The sequence below is a fragment of the Cydia pomonella genome, chromosome 18, assembly GCF_033807575.1.
Source record: "Cydia pomonella isolate Wapato2018A chromosome 18, ilCydPomo1, whole genome shotgun sequence".
In the NCBI taxonomy this organism is placed as follows: Eukaryota; Metazoa; Arthropoda; class Insecta; order Lepidoptera; family Tortricidae; genus Cydia; species Cydia pomonella.
The window spans coordinates 16,998,890-17,024,857 of NC_084720.1; the positions used below are offsets into that span (position 1 = coordinate 16,998,890).

At 40.7% G+C, this 25,968-nt stretch overlaps 2 protein-coding genes across 2 annotated transcripts; both read right to left on the reverse strand.

Annotated features, from left to right (window-relative positions):
• Window positions 1-129: 129 nt before the first annotated feature.
• LOC133527688 (uncharacterized) lies at window positions 130-17,162 on the reverse strand. The gene is made up of 15 exons (XM_061864807.1): window positions 17,004-17,162; window positions 16,391-16,494; window positions 15,964-16,035; window positions 14,206-14,355; window positions 13,523-13,721; window positions 12,062-12,232; window positions 10,994-11,157; window positions 9,909-10,040; window positions 8,214-8,345; window positions 7,027-7,191; window positions 6,022-6,147; window positions 3,757-3,854; window positions 2,563-2,749; window positions 1,185-1,217; window positions 130-288 (listed from the first exon to the last, which is right to left on the reverse strand). The coding sequence occupies exons 1-15, from the start codon at window positions 17,095-17,097 to the stop codon at window positions 232-234; spliced, it is 1,884 nt and encodes a 627-aa protein (XP_061720791.1). The 5' UTR covers window positions 17,098-17,162; the 3' UTR covers window positions 130-231.
• A 2,064-nt stretch (window positions 17,163-19,226) lies between these two features.
• On the reverse strand, window positions 19,227-22,743 carry LOC133527689 (UMP-CMP kinase). Its single transcript, XM_061864808.1, has one exon. It carries the CDS (start codon window positions 22,637-22,639, stop codon window positions 22,004-22,006), a length of 636 nt encoding a protein of 211 aa, XP_061720792.1. The 5' UTR covers window positions 22,640-22,743; the 3' UTR covers window positions 19,227-22,003.
• Between the last annotated feature and the right edge of the window lie 3,225 nt (window positions 22,744-25,968).

The window sequence follows — 25,968 nt, forward strand, 5'->3', positions numbered from 1 at the left end:
ATAAATGTTACTAAACACTGCCTACTTAATATGTAAACAAGCCCTAAGACGAGTGTACACGCTCGTAAGGGCCTTAACATATAAAAATGTATTAATATCTCCGAAATGGAGTTAATTAGAATACCGGTGTCTTTGACAAAGTTACTTAATTTAAGCTCAGGAATGCCCCCTTGAAATTAACGGAAACCAAAAAGAAACGGTGTATATTAGCAATATTTGACTGAATAAATTTCAATCTTCCTCCTCGTCCTCATCCTCGCCGCCTTCTTTCTTCTCGACTGGTTGACCCTGTCAATAAACATTTGATATTAAATCATATGAAATAAGGACGCTAAGCACGAAGAATTTCGACCATTGACCTACAATTGCTGTCCCGCTCACACAGTGGCATTGACCGCCCGCATTATCGGCTTGCGATCGATAGGAAATAGCGAGTCAATATACTAAATTCTCCTCGCGTCCTTAATTTAGCCATCACCAGACTACAGGCGTCCCACTGTTGGGCACAGACCTTCCCGTATTGAACTAGAGAGGGTAATAGAATAGCCTCTAGAATAATAAAATAATAAATATTTAATTTTCTTTACAAAACCTATGCAGATAGGTATCCTTGTGTTTTTCTACATCGACCAGCAACTTTTTAACTAATGTAAAATTATATTTCGTATATAAGTCGTAGTTTCGTAAGTAAATTTAGGTTTTTTATAAGGGCTTGTGCACAAATCACGTGAGGTTCGATAGGGGGGAGGGGGGTCACGACAAAATCACGACACATCACGTTGGGGGAGAGGGGGTATTTTTCTATAGTGAACGAAACTAAGTAATAATATCTACTACACACTTTTTCTCGGTTTCGTTAAACATAAATCTTTACTTGGCACTTCAAAATAGCGAGTATTAACAAGATTTGCTGTATACAATACTATTTATCTTAAAATTAAGTCAAGTGAAAAAATATAATAAAAATACACGTGAAGTTATGTGTGGAAGGGGGGGATAGCCAAGAACCTCACCAAAAAAGTAGCCGAAAAAACCTCGCGTGATTAGTGCACAAGCCCTAAGTCCTATATAAGTAGTACGAGACTGCTACGACACGTTAATGACGGAATAATTGATATACTACCATATTTATTCAAATAATGAATTTCTCGTATTTTAATATTATGATATCATTAATTAATTACCTCAGCAACTGGTTCCGACTCTGGAGGCACTTCCTGAAAATAACAGAACATTGTAATCAAAATCAAATTCAGCCTACTATGGCCTGTACACATAATTCAGACAAACATTCATAAAAGTAGCCAACCACAATTTTCTCCTGGACTGTTTTTTCGTACTCCTCATAGTCGACTCTGAATCCTACAGAGAAAAGGGTAAAACAGTAACTTGAAAGCAGCCTGGTCGATCCGTGTAAGTATATTTTAAGCTAGTAACCAACCATTTCGACTACGCTCTCCTTCCCAACCAACCCAAGGTCCACCAACCACAACCTCCATTTCGACTACGCTGTCCTGTTTCCTGTTGGGAACCAACCAACAGGCAACCGGATAAAACAGATGATGCGGATGGCGATTCTCTTGCTAATACTGTAGTTAGCAAGGTTCAATCATGTAACCAATCACATTCTTCTCTTAAACTATGCTCTCCTCCCCCTCATAGGCGGCACCGTAGCCAACAATAGAGTAGGACAGTCGAGGTTGGGAGGATCGATGCTGGTGTATGACGGGTTAAGACAACATACATCTAACCAATCACAATCTCCTCCTTAATAATGTGCCCCTCCTCCTCAAAGTCGTCTCCATAGCCCACAGCGAAGAGGGTAAGATAGTCACGTACGCCCGTAGGTGGGTCGATGATAATGTATCTCGGGTTGAACACGGCTACCATCGGACTAAAATAAGTACCTAACCACAATCTCTTCAACTCTGCTCTCCTCCTCCTCATAGTCGTCTCCATAGCCCACAAGGAAGAGGTTAAGATAATCGCGTACGTCCGTAGGTGGGTCGATGATAATGTATGTCGGGTTGAGCCCGGCTTTCGACCGTACTAAGGTCATTCTCTGAGAATATGTCTCAGACTGTCTGTTTTTTCATAAATTATGTATGGGTCGCGGCAATTAGACCACAGACTTGGGTCACCCTCTGGTCGCGTAACAACTTTTGTCATAATTTTGATTGTCTAATGTTGATTTTGATTTTGATCAAATTGTAAGTCATAAAAATCTTTTGTCACAATTATTCCTGAGCATAACTGGGTTTATGTCATAAATGAGTTAATGTCATATTTTTTTTAAATCATTTACTTTTAATTCGCATAAATTTTAGGTTAGGTTCGTTAGGTATGCACAAAAAATATATGACAACTACTACGTATGCCATCAAATATTATGGCTAAAAATGTATGACACAATATAATATGACTTTTCATTTCTATGCGCAAGGATGATTATGACACAAGTTGTTATGCGTACCAAAGATATGACTTAAACTTTAATGCAACCCAATATGGACCCCACAGACAATTTTTTTTAAGAATGACGGACTAAGATAAATAACAAACCACAATCTCCTCTTCAACTACGCTCTCCTCCTCCTCATATTCGTCTCCATAGCCCACAGGGAAGAGGGTAAGACAGTCACGCACGGCTGTAGGAGGGTCAATGCTAATGTAAGTCGGGTTGAGCCCGGCCAGTTGCAGCAGCGGCAGACTCCTCTTACGGGACACCATCACCGCCACGCGGTCTTTGCTGTACAACGAATAACTTAATTGGTCTTGATTCTGCATATACGAAACTTTCAAAGTCGTTTCCTCATGTCTGAGGATCGTCATATAGAATTGTTCTCTATATAAGGCTTTTTTCATGTAACTAGTGCTACTGGGTAAACTTAGGCTAAGTTAGGTTATAGGGTTGTCCATAGATATAAGAAGTAAGCTTAATACGTACTTAGTTAGGCCATAAGTTCTGTCGCAAAGGTTTTGACTGATAAAATGTAATTTATGTAATACAAAGCTTTTAATAAAAAAAAGTTTGCCATGATTCGAAAGCTTGTTTTATACTGATCAAAACGTAATACGAGTATAATTTGTTTGCTTTAGTGTTTTCGTTAGACGCGAATACGCGGCTGGATTGTGAAAAACTGTACTTCACAAAAGGGAGTAAAAATCAGTGTCACATTAATAAAATAGGTACAAATTATTGATTTGTATTAACCTACTTTACTAGAACGTTATTTTATCACCAGCATTTAGTTCTCCTACAAGTCTGCATTTCAACTAATACCCTTCAAACTTGGGATAATTTTCAGTGACACGCTAATTTTTGACTGCCATCCAACGAGTAGGTTTGGTAAAACACGTCCAGTTGCAATTTTTGCAATACCAATTGAACTACACATGTATACCTACATGAATTATATATTTTAAGAAAGATAAAAGATCTAGCTTTTGTTTTATGTAAGATTCAACCATGTAAAAAGAAAAATAAATAAATAGGGATCAAAATCAACTTAAACAGGTCGCGTAATATTTTTTGCATGTTTTTCTATAACATTTTCCGAATATTACCTAGAATTAAGCAAAACTAAGACAGCAAATTACGTTACAATGCATATGAATAATACAGGATTTGTACCCATATCTTTTTAATCAGTCAAAACCTTTTTGACAGAACTTATGACCTATGTCTAAGTATATTATTTGAAATTTCTGTGTGGTTAATTTTGACAGAAAGACAATACTTAGTATCAGACTTACGATTTGTGTGGGTAGCCCCGCTCCATTTTGTCGTACTGCTTGATTGTGTAGGCCACGTGCTCCAGAGAATGCAACTCGTCGCCATGGAAGATCCCCAACTGGGAAAAGATACCTTGATAGTACCTAAAACCTATATATTCCTAATTCAATATTTTTTTGTTTTATTTACTGACAAATTGGGTTTGCCAGACTATAGTCTCATCATTGGTGCCACGTCCATTATAGGGGTCTTTACCGTATAGGACAGAGCAATCGATATACTTCTTATCTTATCTTCTGATTACCGGGGGCCCTTGCGGATACACTTCGACCCATAGGGATCTTTTGTGTAGTTGCCCCCTAAGGAAAGACCCATTAGCTACTCAAGAGCCTTTTTGACCATTTCCATGTGTCGGATGATGGAGCTTATGGGTAGCCTTTTGAATTCCTTTGGTTCCAGATAGCCTGCTCCAAAGTCTTTCATTCTTTGTCTGGCGAGGGCGTGACATTCACACATTAGGTGTGTTACTGTCTCTTCCTCTTCACCACACATTCGACAATCGGTGTTGTCAGAGTGTCCCATCCTGGCCAAAACCCCTTTGACCCCATAATGGCCCGTAAACACCCCTGTTATAATTTGGAGTTGTCTCCTGCTAAGTTTCCATAGCTTTTTGCTCCAACCGGAGTCTACTTCTTGTATGAAGAGCTTTGAGTGCTTTAGACCCGTCAGACTGTCCCATTCTTTTTGGTGTCTCGTCCTAGTGTGGTCTTTAATAGCCGTTATAATGGTTCCCTGTGAGAGCCCCACGAATGGTTCCGGACCTATGTGGTTACTTGCGGATCCGGATGCAATCGATATACACAAATCAATAGAATATAGATATAAACAAATCTGTTTGTGGTAGGTACCTATTCATTAACTGCGGTGGCAACATAGTTCATTTTTATCTCTTGTCACTATGTCTGTCACTTTCGCACTTACGTACTTGTTAGAACGTGACAGACATGGTGACAAATAAAGAGCCGACCATCTTAGCCCTACTGGTGTGTTCTCATAAAGACCTTCATTTTGTTTTATCAGTAGGAACTTAGGAAACGAGTATAGCGTTGCAATCAGTAGGAAACTCCTATACAGTTGCATTTATTATCTATTATTGACATTATAATTAACGCTACAAATACTGTCGATGCGACTACATAGTTGCATTATCTAAATAACTACACATCGCAAATACCGGTTCAGAGGTCAGGCTACATATTTTTAGCGTAATCTACACAATGGATTCATACCTAATATTAGAAAGTACATTCCATGGGCCATGTCTGTCGTATGCCGCGTGAGGCTGTGGGCAATGGTTACAGAATGGCAGCCCAGCTCAAAATAGGGATTTGGCAAACCACGTCGGCGATGGCGAGACGAGCTAGACTCCTTTTTAAAATAATGACCGAAGACTGCTCAAAACCGGGAGGAATGGAAAAGCGGGGGGAGGCCATTGCGGCCTATGGCAAATTCATGAAATTGGGAGCAATAGCGACTTGTGCTCACGACCACTGGATCAAATTTAGATTCCTCTCGGGCCAGGGGCCTGCAGGGTCCATGACGTTTTACCTGTTTTGCGATCCTATAGTAACGCCAATAGATAAATAAATAAATCAATATTATAGAACATTGTTACACAAATTGACTAAGCTCTATACAGTAAACTAAATAAGGCTTGTGGTGTAGATACTTAGACAACGATATGGGCATTTCTATTTAAAGTTGAACACGAATTTTTTTGTGTTAGAATTGGGAATTATTATAATGTTTCTATTCAGAATCACGAGCTTTTTCCATTGTTACAGAGAAAAACGATGTCTCCAAATTTTTTGGCCTGCTGGGTTACGTTTTCAATACAACATTCTACGACCGTAACAAAACAGACAAAAATATTTTTGTTTTTTTTTCTCCTATTATTAGGATCGAATATTGAAATAAAGTTTTTATCTATCTATCTATCGAAAGAGCTCGTGATTCTGAGAGGAAATAATATAAACATTCCAAAATCTAAAACGCAAGTTGGGGGTACAACTTTAAATAGAAATGCCCATCCTATACTATGTTATATACTATGTATATATAGAAAACACCCATGACTCATGAAAAAATATCTGTGCTCATCCCACAAATAGATGCCCTTACCGGGATTTGAACGCTGTTCCCGGGTTCAAATCTCCAGGGGCAAAGGGCATTCCATTTCATAGGCAGGGTCACCCACTAGGCCAGACAGGTAGATATGTAGTTACATTGAGTATCTCGTCAGGATATTGGTCGACGATCTCCTTCACGCCCTCGCGCTTGTCCGCCGGGAACATCACCAGCGTGTGCGGCGGCAGGTGCTCCGACTCGATCTTCGTCATTGAAGCGACGACCTGTCCAACGGAAATTAGTACTGAGTAGCCGTAGGGTAGTCAGATGGCGCCAGCTTTGACAGTTGGCAACCACTTTAATTAGTGCATGGACGTCGCCAGCTGATGGGCTAAGGGGGCAGTTGATATGTGGTTGATATGGCAAATGGGAAAGAGACGAAGAAGAGGAAAAGAGAAGAAGGAGGGGCATACATTTATTTAGTTATAAATGTTATGCTCTAGACCTCTAGGGGGAGGCAGCGGACTCTCCCTGCGTTCCTCAACAGAATTGTTGTCCCCCTTGATTGAGTCAGGTATATCATATAATTATTTCTGTCACAAATTACGATAATGACGCAAAAAAACAACTGTGCGGACTGTAAATTTGACTTCCGAATATGTATAGTTGTTACAAATCTAGGAGTCAGGTAGGTGAGCGTGAATCGCTGCCGAGTTAGCTTGGTCTGACTCTATTACTTACGCAATATTAGAATGACGGAGATGGATGGATGGATATCAAATTTAGAAGTGCCTAATACTACCTTCCCATGGCCATGATACTACACCTTCAGACAACTTCAGTCCGTTGGCTTTGGCAAGGTTATTGGGCGACAAGTACAGACCGGGCAGGAATAGCCCTCCCGGGGGATGTACTGCTCGCCCTTCACCTCCACGTCCAAGGGGAACTCCTGTCACCTCTACATGAGCTTTATCTATGCTGGTACTACTCCTTAGGGAAGAACAGCTTCAGTCCGTTGGCTTGGGCGAGGTTATTGAGCGGCGAGTACCTACAGACCGGGCAGGAACAACCCGCCCGGGGGGATGTACTGCTCGCCTTTCACCTCCACGTCCAAGTGGAACTTCTGTCTCCTCTACAGGAGCTTATCTTTGCTAGTACTACACCTTAGGGAAGAACAGTTTCAGTCCGTTGGCTTTGGCGAGGTTATTGGGCGGCGAATAAAAGCCGGGCACGAACAGCCCGCCGGGAGGGATGTACTCCTCGCCCTCCACCTCCACGTCTGAGTGGAACTCCTCTACTACCTCCTCGGGAGGGGCTTCTTCTGTTGGCTGGAAAATACACCAACACATTAATGTATCATTATAAACCCTGGAACCACAGAACTGCCATCCGCGGAGTACTAAGGGTCCCTACTCCCTAGTAAAATGAAGTGGACCGCGAATTTTGAACAGGATAACATCTTTTGTTAAATTCATTCATCATAGGTACGTTAGGTGATTAGGTGCGTAGGTATGAATAGTAAATGCCCCAAATTAAGTACCCACGTCGCCATGCTAGCTGCATAGAAAAGGAAATATTCATGTTAGGGCACCAAATTTCGACGAGTGGTCCCTTATTAGTCCAGAGGCCGGAAATTTCTTGGCATTTTTGCAAAGCAAAGTCGATAAATGAGAAATCACTAGGACAATTCAAAAATGCCACGAAAATTCCGGCCTCTGTTACTGAAAAGGAAATCACTGCCATAAAACATCATCATATCAGCCTTTTATCGCCCACTGCTGAGCATAGGCCTCTCTTCCAGTACGCCACTTATCCCGGTCCTGAGCCAATCTCATCCAGAAGTGACCATGTCGTCCACCAAATGTCGTCCACCCAACGAGCCAACGGACGCCAGGCACTCCTTTCGTCTGAAAGCGGCCACCATTCCGTTAACATTTTGGCCCACCTGCCATCACTCTGCCTGGCAACATGTCCCGCCCAGCTCTATTTTAATTTGGTAAACATCATACCGAATCAAGTACCTATGTAAAATTTTGAGAAACGCAAGGGTTGGTATATTAAATATTCGAGTATACAGCAGGTGATAAATTTATTGCACACGACACGACCATTACAAGTCGTTTTCGTAATTGCGAAAATTTATTTAAAATGAATATTAGAAAATTTAATTTTATCTGAACCTTATAGGTATTATATGGCTAAACCAATAGCACTGTTCAAAAGGCATCTCGATTGCTAACCTAGGTATGCCTAAAAACTAAACTTAACATAGAGGAAATGGATTGCCGCATTATGACAAAGTTGGCTCTTTACTGTATTTATATTAGTGATATTTTGGAATGGGTCTTACAGCTCCTTCTGTGTCCTCAGTCTGCTCTGCCTTCTCCCCTTCAGGTAGCTCTCCCTCAGGTCGCTCCCCTTCTTCTCCCTCTGGCAGTTGTTCCTCCTCCGTTGCTGGCTCGGGCTCCGGTGATGCAGGCAACTGGAATGAGTAATTAGAAGTCACAGAATCGTGGAAAACAAAATCTGTAATTCCGGATGCGACAGCTGTCACTCTACCCAAGGGCGTAGCCAGCCAGTGAACTAGGGGGACAGGGGACAAGTGCATATGTCACCGGAGGCCTAGGGGAGGCAGACGCCGTAGAGGGGCATACATTGTATGTAGTCTACCTACTGCCCAACTACCAACAACCGTATGCTTGCGTAATAAAGTAAAAGTTCGGTCCTGATCAAGACCTTTAGGCAGTGGGGCGACACTCCTCCTTTCAGCTTTTCCCGGCTCCGTTCGGCTTAGCATTGCTCCGAGCAATTATTAGGGTTGGCACAACTTGACGTCCCTATACGTGCACGACGACAGATAAGATAATGACTTGAATTTTGACAACCCTAAATGGCCGTAAGGGATAGTGCCATATATTAGAAAGGGACAGCATAATTCGTCCCTGAATCGATGTCAAACTTCGGTTTTGAAGAAGTGTCATTTCTGCACAGTAGTACTATTATTTATTCTGTGTAGGAAGAAAGTGTTTCCCTCATTGTTTGAAGTAGCTTAGTATTTAGTTGTTCGGAAATGTCAACTTTTTGTTCTAACTGACAGGCCGATACCGTCCGGCGGACTGTTAATCAGTGGGCCCCTTAGCTTACCCATCTGTCGAAAACCTGCTGACGTTTATCTGACATGCCACATTTGAGGTGAAACTCCCCCGCAAAAATCGACAGACTGTTTTGTACAGAAAATTACGGATTATTCCCACTAGTTACCACCAACATTTTGTTAGAGTTCAATACTAAAAAAAACAGTAGAAATAGTAGGATTTTTCTGAATCAGTAATCGAGTTATAAGTCAACGAATAACTAATTAACTTATAATTAATTCGACTTAATTAATTATTGATTAAAGCACTTTATATTTAGACTGTTTTTATTAGTATTGAACACTAACCAAATTTTGGTGGTAACTACTGGGAAAAAAAATCCACCTTTTACCAGTGGTAACTACTGGGAATTTTTTCCCATTTTTTACCAGTGGTAGCTACTGGGAATTTTTTCCCACCTTTTACCAGTGGTAACTACTGGGAAAAAAAACCCAGTAATTACCACCAAACCGAGTTGGTGGTAGTAGTGGGATTTTTTTTCCCAGTAGTTACCAGTGGTAAAAGGTGGGAAAAAAATCCCAGTAGTTACCACTGGTAACAACTTGGTGGTAACTAGTGGGAATAACCCAAAATTACAGACAGTTATTAAATCCTCGCAGTCTTGGCTAGACCACCTGTTGTTATACATGGCTGGTGGGCCAGTATGTCACTATCGAGTTGCTACTTCAAACAATGAGGGAAACATTTTCTTCCTTCATTCGTGCAAAAAAATCCTATTATTTTTTCAAACAAAATAGGTCAAATAGGAGAGCTTGGTCACTTTTTCTTTAGTATATGAAATATGACATTAATACAAACAAAACATTAAAACAAGTCAAATTAGAACATGTATAAACGTAATAAGTCAGTACCTAAAATGGTTATTCTTTATCCTATAAAACAAAACGAACCCCAGCCGCGATGCGCGCCATCTTCTCCTCCTCCAGGCGCTGTTTCTCCTGCGCCAAGCGCTCCTCCTCGGCCTCTCGCGCCAAACGCGCCTGCTCCGCCTCCAGTCGCATTCGTTCCTCCTCCTCTTCTCTCTGAAACCAATATTAATCAAAAATCTTTGACCAAGTAGAAACGGGTCTCCGGTTAAAAGTAGCGGATACTGAACTGGAAGCCGTTTATTGAGGTTTCTGTTGAGGTTGAAGAAAAGTGAAGGCGGTTGAGTTAATGTAGGACTTAGCTGGCAGAGTGAACTGTGGGGGTAATGGTTGCACTGGGTTGCAACTCAAGCGGACAGAGACGTCATCGGCGAATCCGGCGTTGGAAAGCTGCGAGACACTATACGTTCTATTATTATATAACAATAAAGTGTTAGGTTAGGTTAGGTGCTATAGGCGGTGCAGTCGGTGCTCCGTATGATTTGATATTACATATATATATATATATTTTTAATCAAATTTCTATAAAGAAAAGTAGCTACTGTATGTAATTGCATGATTTCTATAGTAATAATGTTTTGAAAAGATGTGTGCCGCCGAGTTGTTTGCCGGTCCATATTTTTTTTAGATCTTCTCGGGGTCAGAGGTGTAGGGTTAGAGTCGGTGTAGCTTTATTTGACGTTCATAAGCGCATTGTAATATGCCTACTTGAATAATAAACTATCTTTATCTCCTAATATTCTAAGATCCTCAAAATCGGATCGAAACATGGTGAGCGTTTTTGTCTAATAATACGCGAGTAACCCGTTTAAATAATTTTAATAACTGACCTGTTTCTACAGCATGGCGTTGTAGTGAACGCACCTCACTTCTCTCGGTGTCTTTCTGATGGTTGCGAAGCGTACGCCGAGATGGGCAGGACTTGCTTCTTCTACGAGTATTAATCAGGTAACACAATTATATAAACCAGTTTCTGCAGCATGGCATTGTAAAGATCGCGCTGCATTTCTCTCGGTGTTTTATTGATGGTAGCATGACGCTCGTAGGCCGGGATGGGTGGGACTCCCTCCCTCCCATCTCCCTATCATCATATGGCATCACCGACCAACCTGTTTCTGCAGCATGGCGTTGTAACGATCGCGTCGCACTTCTCTCGGCGTCTTGCTGATCGTAGCGTAGCGCTCGTACGCCGGGATGGGCGGGATTTGCTTCTCCGGGGGCACGTCTTCTTTGGGCTCTGGGATCATCTCGTACAGAAAGTGGCGAAGAACCTCTGTAACCATTATTTTGTATAATATTTATTTTCGAGTAACTGCCACTATAGGTAGGTAAATGACAATTGATGTGGCCTGACGCGGTTGGTCATGCCTACTGATGTGCGTCCAGAAAAATTCCAAAACTGCGAAATTTACCTCATACTTTGGTATAACAATCAAATGAAAGTTTCCTCTGTTTTCTGTCAATTTTTCCTGAAAATATCGAGAACTTTTCCAAGTTTTTGAAAACTTGTACATCTGCAGTCTTGTCCAAAGATAAATAACATTACAACTGCTGCCCCTAGTGTGACAGACTAAAATCCGGTTGCTCCAACTACAATTGACAGACTGATCAATGTAACTCAGAACATAGAACTAAGATACTTCTTTAATAACACTCAAAAGGCAAGACGTGACCGCTCAAGTCACATTGCCGTGTTCGAATAAATACTTTTGTTGCATCTATTCCTTTTTATCTATAGACAAAAAATATGCAGGGCCATATTTAGCGGTGGCGTTGCCTGCTAACTTGAGAGCATTAGAGGCGAGGTGCTTCAACTTCATGATGGCGCGAGACACGAGTATATCAAAACACTGGCACAGACGCACTCAGCGTATATTAGGTATCTAAATGGAAAAATGCTTACGAACAAAGTTCCCATGGTCGTTACGATAGTTCAAAGAACTTGAACAACACGACAAACGCCGGCCCGTGGCAGCGCGCGTGGACGCAAGCCTCGTTGGACATGTCTACAGCTGTCCCTGTCTGTGTGTCTGTGTCACTCACGAACGAAGTTCCTGAAGTCGTAGCCAAGAACTTGAACAACACGACGAGTGCCGGCCCGAGACAAAGCACGGGAAAGCAAGCCCCGTTAAACACGTCTAATGCTGTCCCTGTCTGTGTCTGTCTATCTTACTCACGCACGAAGTTCCTGAAGTCGTTGTCAAAGAACTTGAACAGCACGACCAGCGCCGGCCCGTGGCAGAGCGCGTGGACGCACGCCTCGTTGGGCTCCACGTCGCTCATGTACAGCACCTCGGGTATCATGTCCTCTGTTATCTGGATCTCCTCTTTGGCTGCTACTTGTATGGCTGCAATAGTGGAACGTTGTTATAATTTCGCATCGAGTGTTTAAAGGATAAGGAGTTATAGCCAGACAAACAAGTTTCTCAGTAGAAAAAGGGGCGAGATTCAAAGTTTCTATGGAACGATAACCATTCGCGACTACATTTTTTAAATTTGCCTCTTTTTTATACTGACGGAAATGGATTGACATATTTTATTAAATCAGAGGGAAACCGAGGAGACTTGATCCAAGGGAAAACTTATTCACCTAAATTATAAAACCATAATTATTTGCCATTAAATGAAAAATAACTGTCGTATTGTTAGAATTGCAAATGATCTATTTTAAAATTTAACATTACTATTTATGGGACCAAGTCTCCCCTAGGATCAAGTCTCCTCAGTCTCCCTGTCCTTTTCCAGGACACTTTCTGCTGGGAGGTACAGAAAAACATATATGTTGTTTCCCTGTCCCTTATTATATAGCAAGCGAGCAGAAAGTGTCAAGCAAAATGGCGGACAATTGGAATTTTGCGATAGGACGCGGGATTCCACAGAACACTTTAGGCTGCTTTACAAGTTTACGCAATAAGGTTGGCACCTGTCAAAAGTTTGTGTAGATGACGCCAGCATAGGTTTTACCTGCCCCTAGCATTGTTCTATGAGATTTGGCTTAAAAGGCTAGCATCCAGGCCATACAATCCCAAAAAAAAATAACACTGTTCATAGGACTGACACGTAAAACGAATGCGGGCGCCATTTGCAAAATACTTCAACCTGCCACAACCCCATTTAGGTGTAAGGTGTAAGTACTGAGAAAGTCCCAGTTCTCATAAAGGTTGTAGTAAGCATGATGGCAGTGCGGGAAGAATAGTACCTATGAAGTTCAGGCCGGCCACGGATTGTGACAGCCGTTCGGAGATCCGCTTCTTAGAGTGAACAGAGTGTAAACAGTACTTACTAAGCAAGTTCCAGTTCTCGTATAGTTCGTGTCATCCACGATGACGCGCAAATTCGTCAAATCTAACCTTTAATTACATGACAATACGAGTCAAGGCACGCGTCTTCGTGAATGACACGATCTATAGAGGTCGCAGTAAGCCTTGTGACAGTGCGCGAAGAACGTACGAAGTTCAGGCCCGCCCCGGAGTATGACATCCGTTCGGAGACCCGTTTCTTGCTTAGAGTAATAAACTGGGGGCCTACCGCGAAAACCGAAATTCGCATATTGCGGGGATCTTTCTCTTTTACTCTCACTAAGACGTAATTAGAGTGGCAGAGAGTGGTGGTTTTCGTAGTTATAGCCCTGTACTTACCGAGCACATCCCAGTTCTCATAAAGGTCATAGTACGCTTGGTGGCAGTGCGGGAAGAACAGTATGAAGTTCAGGCTGGCCACAGCGTACGACAGCCGTTCGGAGACTCGTTTCTTGCGGGCTGCTAGAGTAGCAATTCGAATGCGCTCTTCCTCCGCTTTCATCTGAGTTTCCAGCTTCAATTCGTCTTCGAGCCGCGCCTGGGTTTAATTAACGTATTTATTACGCAGAACAGAACTTGTTTATACTCTGCGAAGAATTTTTCTTCCTTTTATCAGTTCCCTATAAAAGTCAGCTTTAGAATAGCAAATAATGATAGCGTAAAGTCGGATCTTTTTGAGTGCGATTGTGTATTTCTATTTTAATCCCGTCGATAAATACTTACGAGATATTAGACGAGATTAATACGTCAAGCGCGACTTCAAGTATGTACTCGCGCCCGAGAACGCAACTCATGCTAGTCGATTTGAAAGCTCGCCCACCAGCGGCTATTAAGTATAATTACAGTAGGTAGTGGTGTCATTTCCTGGTCCTAGTTACGAGTCTTTGTAAATAAGATAGACACGCGAGCCACACGCGAACGTGTTATCTTCAACAATCGAGCTAAAGCAGTCGCCGTGGACGAAACCGGCCGAGAGAGAACATGTATGTAAACTGTTGAGCCAGCGTCAACTAGTCACTCACTGTCTCCTCGGGCAGTTGCTCCGAGATCTCGTGCTTGGGCCGCGCGGCGCCCGTGTCAATCTCCTTCTGTGTTAATGCCAACTCTTCCTCGATGATGCGACATAGCTCGATCCCGTTTGCGCCGAATAGTGCGCGGGTCAGCTTGCCTTTCTGAAACAGTGTGTTCAACAGTGTATAGACGATTTTACACACTTATTTAGTTTTGCTGCGGTATTTAATTTGTATGTTTGATTATAATTTTGTAACTTAAATTTGAATCACATCTGATTTAGCTTAAATTTCGAATACTACCGTCTCCGATGACATTGCAATATGCTAACACTGAGCTGATCTGATGATGCAATTGAAAGGTTGTCAAAGGAATGAAGGAACTCGGTGGAGGAGCATATTAAACACATCCGAGTTTAGGCTCATTAGAAAGGTCTCGAGAAGTACTTAATAAACATGCATATGAGAAGCATAGTCATCACTGTCATCATGTCACATGTTTTTTACGGTAACTTGTTTTAAGATTTGCCCTGGCAACGACTCCAAATATACCAGCAGTTGCTAGCACATGTAAGAGGGATAATAATAATATTTTCCTTAGCGGGATTTTTCTCTACATTTGACATTAACCTGCTACGTGCTACAACGTGCTACGGCGCAGCAATCGTAGCATAGGTATGTGCGCGGTAAGAACGCTGAATGACTCAATGACCGATATTCTTAACACATTCACTGGCAGCGACCCGCTGGCTGGCTGGTTTTCTGTTCGTAGGGCGTATTTTAGTGCATCTTGTTCGCACTAAATCTACAAAAGAGAGAGGGACGCAAAGAGTATAATCTGTATACGTCTCTGTCTCTACTCGCTAATCTACATTAGATTCAGCTAACCCGATAATTGGAACCTTCGGGCAAATCTTGTCTTTCAATGCATTTATGAAATCCGACAAGAAATAGTACATTGTGCAACGAGGGGGGTAAGTCAAATTTTGGATACGAAGGTGGTAATTCCCGATAGCCGCAGGCTGGAGGGATTTAAATACCCGAGTTTGCAATATTCTTATCCCCGGAGTTACAGACAATGATTTCATCACACTTGCGAAGAAAAAACTAAATTTTAAGTGATATAATTCTTAAATACGGTGACATATCAAACATTCAGACAGGTCGAATTCAGGAAGGTGGTCGAGGATCGAAGGCACACACCTATTCTATTCAGCCACGATTGAAAATTATGAAATAAAAAATTTAACGGCTGTTAAATTAATCAAACTAAATAATTTTAACATAAACAAAAATATAAAATTATAAATATCAGTATTTTAAAAGTAAACTCATTTAAGGTCACAGCTCATTAGAGCCACCCCGCACCCGACCCTCACCGCCTCGTCTCGAGCGGTTAGTATTCTTCGTATGGATTTCTATGGGCATGCGCTCACTACATCAACTTATCCGGTGGTGGTACGAAGTTGATGTAGTGAGCGCATGCCCATAGAAATCCATACGAAGAATACTAACCGCTCGAGGCGAGGCGGTGAGGGTCGGGTGCGGGGTGGCTCTAATGAGCTGTGACCTTTATGCTACTTGGTTTGTATGAAGAAGAGACATAATAAAAAAAAAAGCTGTAACTCCCTGGAGTTATAGCTTTTTTTTTTCACAATCCATAACTCCCTCGGGAACAAAATAGGCATTTGTCCTTCAGTACACCTGCATGGAATAAGATCTTTTTCGATCAAGTGTGATGAAAAGTAAGTAAGATATTCTGCTACCCACCGAGATGAAGAGAAATACTGGTTCACTTTTGTTTTTGAATCGGGAAAGTGCGTCAATATTGTCCGACATAGCCTGAAAAACAAAATTCCATTTATTTATATAAAATTCGGATTAAATGATGGACTTCAACCCATGAACAACTGCTAGACGCCTATCCTAAGGATATTACTCATCTCATAACAAACTGTCTACTTTCGTTGCCGTACCTACAATTCTTTCCTCGATGCACTGGGACTATCGCTAACGCTAATATCTACCAAACTAGAAGTACTTCATATAATGAATACATCAAAGGTTTGAGCAAGACTGTTTCGAGTAGTGTGAAATATTAACGATTTTCAAAATTACCCCACTTTTTAAGTGATTCCAAAGCACCTTACCGTTTTCCGTGTAGATGGTCTATAAGTTCGTAAAGTACGTAACGTACCTTGACCATAGCGATCCGATCTTGTCCTATCTCCATCTTGCCCTTACGTACGGCGAAGGCGGTAGCGAGGCAGGGACCGCAGAAATCCGAGTACACTTCCATACCTAAAACACCATTATGGGGGTTAATTTGCATAATCCTCTAAAGTTCCAGTCATAGACAATGTAAAAACCCCCGGGGTTTTTAAATTGTTATATTTTTTTATGAAGTTGAGCCCGTATGGGACTCTGAAAGACCTGTACCGCACAGGAACTCGCCACGCCCTTTCACTGCTCAATGAGCTCCTGAGTACCACCTATTTGCGTTCGTAAGAACTATTATATTATCTGTGTTTGCTTGGCGATGGACGAGAATATATGACGGCAACTGTTCCAATATAATTTGTCTGCTATTACCTATTGTTGTTATAGTTTCGTGACGCATTGGTTATTACTGTAATATCATGTAAACATTTTAATGAATATTTTTTAAGTAACTATTTGCAGACTTGATCTGGACTGGACTCGAGAGGATAACGAAGATTAGTTTGTTATTCGATTTATTTGACTTGGGCATAAAAAGCACGCCCGTAACCGAAAAATACCTAAAGTCAAGTTACCCACTGGCTACTCACAGATCAACCTATTGAAATTTGCATTGAGATAATTCTCAAACTCCTCGTCTGTCTCGACGGAGTCCTGGATAGCAACCTGTCCTTTGCGGGCCATGGTTTATTCACCCGTTATACAATTATTCACTGTTACCGAGAAATATAATTTAAGCATTCTCATGGGTAAGTCAAAGAGCATATAATCACTACGTTCTAGGGTAAGTGACAGACGACTGTTTTCCTTCTATTATTTGTCAGTTTCAATGATTCAGAAAGTTTTTTTTTACTATTCTATGGTAGAGTTCCGTAAAGTACTGGGGAAGTACTTCCACCATACCTGCACCTTACTCTGTAGGGAGCGTGCATGAACTATAGGAGGCAGCACAGGAGCCGTCAGATATTTGGCGCGAGGCGTAAATGTGATGTTTATTGTTCCAATGTAGCCCACAAGATGGCAGAACCTACTATGCACAAGAAAACACGTGACGTGTAAATTTACATGTTTATTGTTCCGTTTCAGGCCAAAAGATGGCAGACCCTCCAACGCGCACGGTCCCTGTAGGTATGTACAGTCACCATCAGATATGTATCGAAGCGTCCAAGGAACTCACAAATATCTGGCCGCTATTGTCATTGTCAAGGGATAGAAAAATAAGTAACATAGAGTGCTCGCTCCATACATGAGTTTTGGTACCAAAACGCTTCTTATTTTCGTATTCGACATCTAGCATCGAGTAGCGGAATTATCAGTAGGTACTGCTTTTTGACAATAGATGTTGCGACGAACGAAAAGTCTAATGCTCAACAATTTTCAGCTAATTTTATAACCGGAAGTCTACAACTCCTTCTGTTTGTAATATTAGTTGTAAACGCGACACGAGACATCTAGTGTCAAGTAGCGGTACTGATAATTCCGCTACTCGATGTTTAGATGTCGACTACGAAAATAATAAGCGTTTTGGTACCAAAACTGATGTATGGAGTGAGCACTCTATGTTATGTTACATATTTCTCTATGGTCAAGGTACTTGTGTGTTTAGATATTTTTGAGCAATTCGGCCGCTCCAATATATTTGATAAGTGCCTAGTATTGTATTCTGATGGCGAGCAAGGCCATTGCTGCTTAACATCGCTGGGCGCACGCGCTTGCCACCGTCGTGGTATAAAAAAGTTAAAAAACTCGTCATGTAACTTGTCTAATCTATCTCTGTCAAACTCGTATATGTCCAGTATCTCTTTCAGTTAACCTTCGAGCCGTGATTTGGACAATTAGGTAGGTACATCATAGCCATTTGATTGAGACTCGACTCGGAGAAGGACATTATAGACTAGTTTTTATCCCAGAAATCTCCCCTTAAGGGGGTTAAAAGGGGAGATCAATAACAGCTAATCCAATTTTGATAAAATTTGGTATGGAGATAGTTTCGAGGATTTTTAACAAAGAGAATTTGAAATAGAGTTGGATTGTCAAAGAAAACTTTGTAGCCAAGCCACAGTAAATTTACTGCCATCTTTCGACACATGATTAAAACTTTTAGAACGCCATATTTGCTTTGATCCTTATTCTTTCACTAATGTGTTAAATATCAATAATCGGACAGACAGACGGACATGACGAATCTATAAGGGTTCCGTTTTTTGCCATTTGGCTACGGAACCCTAAAAAGTGGCATCATCTAATAGAGCATAAGCCAAAGGTATGGCGCCATCGCTCGAAACGATGCCGCCATACCTTTGGCCTCTGATCTATTAGATGGCGTCACTTTTTGATATTTAACACATGGGCACCTCCCGCCTCCATCATCAGATCAGCTCCATGGTACCTACCATCTTATCTTATCTTATGATTTTCGGGGGCCTTTGCGGATTGCAATTACCCAGGAGATTCCTAAGGAGGAAAGATCCAATATTGCATTATCACCCGACTTACATATGTACCTAGAGTCAGACCAAGATAAGTTGGCAGCGATTTTGATAGCCCAGATCAAAGAGTAAAGTAAGTATATAAGCCCAGACGGTGCAAGTCTCAAGTAACCGTGATAATTTCATAGAAGTTTGACGTTTAAATTAACCCGTGCACCGTTTGGGCTATCAAAATCGCTTCTAACTTATGTTGGTTTGACTCTATGCACATTTTCAGCTCAATCGGAAGTTGGGAAGTGGGTCGAATTGAGCTTCCAAGTTTTAACCCACACACATACTAACAGGGCAAGTTAAATAAAAGCTTGTAAAAATAAACAATAGCAATATTCATATGATATTTTATTACTATTATAGCAATGAAATTTCACCAGTAGATAATAAATAATGTAGTTTCAGTAAGTGTACGTTTATTAATGACTGCATAGTAACAGGAATGTTGTTTTTACAGTCAGCTGCAGAGGTGATCCTCATTTAGACCCCCTCAACATTAAATAATGCATAAGTATTCGCATTTACTGCTAGCGCGAGCTAACTCTTTTATGTAGCGAAAAGCGCCTACGGATAGACAACCCGCCTAGCGAGTAGCTGGCCATAAATGTATTATTCTCCTGAGAATCTCACGGTCCTAGGGCTCATCTTGGCTTGGGAAACCCAAGGAATATTTTTTGCCCAATTTGCCACTTTGTTTACAACCCTGCCCATTCATAGAAATATTCCTTTTACTTTTACATCTAGATTGAAGTCATGTTAACATTTCAGTGCCAAGCGCCCCTTTCCAATATAATACCCATCGAGTCCATGGCAGTGAATGTGTTAAATTTAAGTTTTATCCGTGGCAATAAAGTTCAAATTTAAATTAGTAAGATGCGTAAAATCTAATACAATTTCATGCTTCGAATTCGACAGGTAAACGTGATGGCGCTGTACAGCTCTATACATTTTGCGGTAACTCCGTCAAAAGTTGATGTTTGACAACTCAGTAACCACAAAACATATGGCGCAGTACAGCACCATCTGTTTTGGATGTCAAACAAATGGGCACGTTTTTTTCTTAGACTTTACCTCACTATTACAATCTTCTCTTTGGTAATAATGGGGTGTACATGGCTATATGAGTGTGCATTCTTGCTGACTATACTTGTAGGGATACTAATAAAACCACTAGACATTATACGCCAATGCACTATCACAATGGCTCTAAAGCTGCTTATCTATCTATTGCTTATCTAAAACTGAGTTGTACTGATTATTTTATAACTTCACATTGCACACGTTCCTCAACAGTAACAGCTATAGCTGTATTTGCCAATTGAATTTAAACTGAGTTAGACCAAGATAAGCCTGCAACTATTTTGATAGCAAACACAGTGCAAGTGTAATTTTTTCTTCTACCTAGCGTTATCCCGGCCTTTGGTCACTTTCCTCCACTTTGAGCGATCCTGGGCGTCCTCGCGTGTGAGCCAGTTTACGCAACGCCCGTATCTGCTTTTACGACATCAAGCTATCGCTTTGTGTCTGCCGTGGAGGCAGTGCAAGGTTTACTTATACATAATAATTTCATAAAAGTTTGACATTTAAAATAACACTTGCACTGCCTCAAAATTGTTGCAGACTTGTCTTGGTGTGACAAGATTTAGCAGTACAACTATCACTATACGTACTGCCGGCATACATGTTAAGTGTACAGTCAGCGTCAAATACTTCGTAGCAGTCAAAGTAGCCAAATAGTTCGGTACACCATATATTTAGTATGGTGTACCGAACTATTTGGCCACTTTGACTGCTACGAAGTATTTGACGCTGACTGTACATAGTAAATTTGTTTTTGTTTGTGTCAATTTGTGTAATAATGTCCTATAATATATAGTATTTTTACTAATGGCAACAGTATGGCTATATTTTATCGTTACATGTCGCCGCTTAGCTAACAATACCGTGTAAGACAAGAATTGGCCATGACAATTGGTCACCAATTATATATGTAATGAAGTTTTTTCTTTCTTGAAATCAAGCAAATCTGACTTGCATGGTATTGTTAGCTAAGCAATGATATGTATTGAATTCAAGGTAAATTAGACAGATATTACTAGTGATTACAGCTTGAAGATTACAGGCCTTATCAAACAGTAAAGCCGATAGGGATCATTTAAAACAATGACTGATTTTTCTTATCATTCCAATCTCATTGCGTAAAATTACTTTAAAAACGTAGGTTGCTTCTAACCTGTTGTAAAGTACTTGGGCCAAATTCCTTATCTATTATAGCCAGGCCAGACCAGAAAATTATCTAGGAACTTTCTCATCATACATTCTCTTGATTAAATTATTATGTATAGCTATTTCAAGGACACCACCACAGATGGCCGGCCTGGCTAAAGGTGTAACATTGACCATCATAATCTGTATATCATAGAAGTTTAGCTTTTCATGTGTCAGACGCCATTTTGTACAAGTCTGTACATATGCCGTTCTCCCGCTGCTGCCAGGAAGAAATATTGCCTTGTCTGCCAGTGTCCCGCTGCGGGACAATATAACAATGTAAGGTACTCTCTCTTGACGGAAAGTTGAGTGTCAAAAATTAGTTCTGTACCGCTCAGACATATACTAATGCTAAATCATTAGACAAGGATCTTTTAGGCTTATAGAAACTTCATAATTCCGTGGACGATGGTGTGTAGCCCCGCCCAGCCCCTGCCAAATGTGGCAAAATTTTAAAAATGGAGGCCGGCAGACATGGCAATTTAATTTTCGTCCCACTGCAGGAGTTCGGCACACAAAGGGTTAGTAACAAATGAACATAGTTTTACAGAGAGTGGGGAAATCATTACTTTGTCCTGGTCTTTTGCTTTAATAAAATTAATCACCTAGCATGATCAGTGATCACATTATGCAAAACTCTGTTCAACTCAATCATCTCATTCTTGACATGGCTATTAAGCCAATTGGTGTTATTAATACACTTTAAAATCCCTGGATAATTAAAACTTGTAAACTCACTCATAGCTGACAAATAAATAACTATTGCACAGGATATGACAATGCTTCATGTCAAACACCATTACAACTAAGATTGACCTATTTATTCATACATGTTAATTGAATTAACTTTCACTTTTCTCAACGGCTGTGAACACTTTTTTGACACTCTCAAACACTTCTGCTGGGCCAACTTCAGCATTAATTCGACGCACGAGGCCCAGGCGGTCGTAGTGGTCTATGATAGGCATGGTATCGTTCAGGTACGTGTTGAATCTTTTCTGCAAGCTCTCGAGGTTGTCGTCCGAGCGGCCGCTGCCCGCCGCGCCGCGCCCCAGGCACCGCTCCGTGCACAGATCCCGACCACACTCGAAGAAAAGTACAAACAGAAGCTTTGTTTTGTCAGTCATTACGCGTTCCCAGCCATCTAAGTTGTCCTTGTTGCGCGGGAAGCCGTCGATAAGGAAGCGCGTCTTGCCGGACTTTTGCATGGCCTTGTGTAGGAGCGAGCACGTAACCTCCACGGGCACGATTTCGCCATTACGGATTTTTTCCTCGATCATCTCTCCGTACTCGGAGCCGGGCCGCTGCCGCTCCTCGCGCAGCAGATCCCCCGCGGACAGGTGCACGTAATCGTATTCTTTAGAGATCAAGGAACACTGCGTCCCTTTGCCGGAGCCGGGCGCTCCCAGCACAAACACCACTTCTGGCACCATCTTGTTGAATGAAACTGAAAAGCGACGGAGCACACGATATAGCATCAAACGGAGAGCGACTAATTTACTTCGTTGAAATTAATTTATTTTATAAAACATGCGCAATGCTATAACCTTGAGTTAGACGTGATTGAAATGACGTTATGATCAGTGTTGCCGCACGAAAGATACAAATCGATCTATACGGGACTATTCAAATCTTATTTTCGTTCACTGATTAAAATCTCGGACTTGATTTCTTGTATTATGGCCTCATGTAATAATGGCACAGTGTAAAAAGTATAGAATTAGAACATGCTAAGTTGGCAGCGATTTTGATAGCCCAGGCTGTGCAAGTGTTGGTTCAAACCTCAAACTTCTATGAAAATTATGACGTCTAGTCTGGCCCAAAGAGACAGAACCAAAGACTGGCAGAATACCAGCGATGCGGCTTGCTGCATCATTATCCTAGTGAGTATTATATTCTTTGATCATTATGCTGAGTCAGCGCCTTTTCTGTGCCACAACACATGGCGTATTAATTTAAAAAAAATGTTTTATTGAATTAAGTTTGCATGTTTTTATTTTACACTTTTCTTTTTTGTTTATTTTGATGCTAATGCCATGTATCTTGTGGGTATGGATAAAGAATGTATCTATCTATCTATCATAAAGAGTAAAGTAAGTATGATACACTTGGATACATTGGGAGCGATTTTGAAAGGTGCAATTGTCAAGTAAACGTCATAATTTTCATAGAAGTTTGACGTTTAAAATAACCCGTGCACCGTCTTGGGTATCATTAATCGCTGCCATATTAGCTTGGTCTAACTATATTGTCATTTGATTTATTGAATATATTCATTGTTTTGAATCCATTTCCAACAACAGTGAAACACACCTAACTTGTCATTAGAAAAAGGAGCGAATTTTTTTTTTAAATAATTTGTCGTCTTTTGCTGCTGACGAGGTAACTGTGCCAGTGTAGTATAGGGAGCGTGCATGAACTGTAGGAGGCAGCACAGGAGCCGTCAGATTTTTGGCGCGAGGCGTAATTGTGATGTTTATTGTTCAGATGTAGCCCATAAGATGGCAGAACCTACTATGCACAAGAAAACACGTGACGTGTAAATGTACATGTTTATGGTTCCGATTCAGGCCACAAGATGACAGACCCTCCAACACGCACGGTCCCTATAGGAAACGAACAGGCATTGCATCTGGCAACATTGACATTGGCGGATTAAATCTACCGAGATGACTACTTCCACCAAACACGAACCGGTCGAAATTACAGCAGAGGGCTTACCGCGAACCACGTTCGACGTGCTGCCTCTCCGTCATACTTACGTACGAATTAACAAGTGCGACAGAGAGGCAACACGTCGAACGTGGTTCGCGGTAGGCCCTCAGATTTTGAGTTTGACGAGCATAGCCTGCGTGATATTGAGTACATTTATTTTAACGTCTTCCGTATCAGCAGATTCAGTACAAAAAAAACCTTTACTCTTTCGGCGTGCGACAGCTCTCGGCATTGTACTCCTTGGATGAACCAAATTAAGTGTAATGGGGAAGGCCAAAGAGCATATAATCACAAGGCGGCTGAATGCTAATTGTAGATGGCGCCACTAGAGTTTGAGATAACTACCAACTCTTATGAAATTTATAACTTTAAAGAAATATTTGTATTTAATAAACCAATGTTTCATAAATAATACTTCATAATTAAACTCTATAAGTATTAAACTTTGTATCTGAGACCGAGAAACTGTCGGATAGTCTCAAAGCCATTCAAATAAAGTTTTGTTTTGACAAGAGCATGTAGGATATTTTCATGTACTTAATAATCGTCTGTTTAACGCAAAATGGATCCTCATGCAAAATATGGACGTCTGACTGTAACACAGTTAAAATCACTTTTACGGGAACGCAAGGTATCCGTAAAAGGAAAAAAAAAGACCTCAGAAAGGTTGGCTACGTATGTTTTCACTCGAAAATATTATGCTTAAAATATCAAGGAAAATATACAATATCAACAAGTTACTTTACGACCAAAATAATAATTTTCAATTGAGCCCAGCATTAAATGTCGATTATGAGGCACCAACCGAATTCGCCTGTGATGTAAATTTTTAGAGATATCATATCAATGCAGATTCAAAGCTCCCACCTCTGATCATGTCTAATATTATAAACTATTTAGACCGGTACATAAAATACAAAACTTATTTGATTGTGATAACTCACATTTCCAACTATTATGATAATTTAATTATTCAAAGAAAAAAGGTGGGACAAACTAATGTCATGTCACAAACTCTAGTGGCGCCACCTAGTCAAAGTTTGGCAGCCGCCTTCCCCATTTCTAGAGGATTGATACAGCAGCCGAGTGGGTCCGAAGAGGATTTAGTTTTAAAATGTTAACCCTTTTCCATGCCGCACCAATCTACAAGGTTTTCCCAAAAAATCCAAATGAGGGGTATAGAATCAAAGTCAGCTAAATCCATATCAAATCAAACTATAAGTTATGAATGCCATTGTAATCATCGATCAAATTCGAAGTACAATTCCAAAGTTATTCAGCATCAAGCTTAACGAATTACTAAAAAATCTACTTCAAAATATTGTATTAGTATCAAAGACAGCTATATCCCGTATGGTTGGAAACGAAAACAGCTAAAATCGTGATCAGCCAATCACAGCGTCCTTTTTCTTAAAAATGGCGGTAACTTCAAAATGGCGACTTCTATAGTAAATAGCGTTTGCGTGTCTGCTGTTTTCGTTAAACTTTTATGGTAATTAAGCTGATTTGAAGTTAAAAAATCGTGGTAAGTTAAAGTAAAAAATACAATGGAAGTGCCTGTGATGGAATCTTCGCAAGGGAAAGGGAGGAAACGCAAGAAAAATCCCGAAAATTGGAAGGCAAACAAAGCCAAAATTGATAGGTAAGTTTCAGACTAGTGATGTACTTACTATGAAATGATGGCTCATAATTTCGTTAAAAGTATGACGCGAAACGCTGCTTTCCGTTATAAATAAGAAGTCTGTGATAAAACTACTAATTAGTAGGTAAATATAAAAGTTTCGTCTTTTTTTTTTACAGATACTCAGCAAAGTCGTTGCCTGAACCAATTACATGTAATCATGATAGTAAAACATACGCATGTAAAAAATTAAAAGTACGCGATTTGCTAAACTTTCATCGTTCGTTTTACGCAAAACCGTTAAAAAATAACCAAGATGCATTAATACTAAAATGTCCTAAGGTAAAAAAAAAACCAACGAAAGCGACCTACTAAGAATACAAGAAAAAGTAGAGATTTTGCTATAAAATATAATATATATGTAAAAAAAGAATTGATTCCAGTTTGCCAGAAACTATTTTTGAGCACGCT

What these genes read in the sequence shown, in the direction of transcription:
- LOC133527689 (XM_061864808.1), bottom strand. Translation starts at nt 22,639, where the DNA reads ATGCTATATCGTGTGCTCCGTCGCTTTTCAGTTTCATTCAACAAGATG.
- LOC133527688 (XM_061864807.1), bottom strand. Translation starts at nt 17,097, where the DNA reads ATGGCCCGCAAAGGACAGGTTGCTATCCAGGACTCCGTCGAGACAGAC. An exon ending in CAGTATTTCTCTTCATCTCG is followed by an intron (nt 14,356 to 15,963) that starts GTGGGTAGCAGA and finishes ACACTGTTTCAG; the next exon opens with AAAGGCAAGCTGACCCGCGC. An exon ending in CTGAGGACACAGAAGGAGCT is followed by an intron (nt 7,192 to 8,213) that starts GTAAGACCCATT and finishes TGTATTTTCCAG; the next exon opens with CCAACAGAAGAAGCCCCTCC.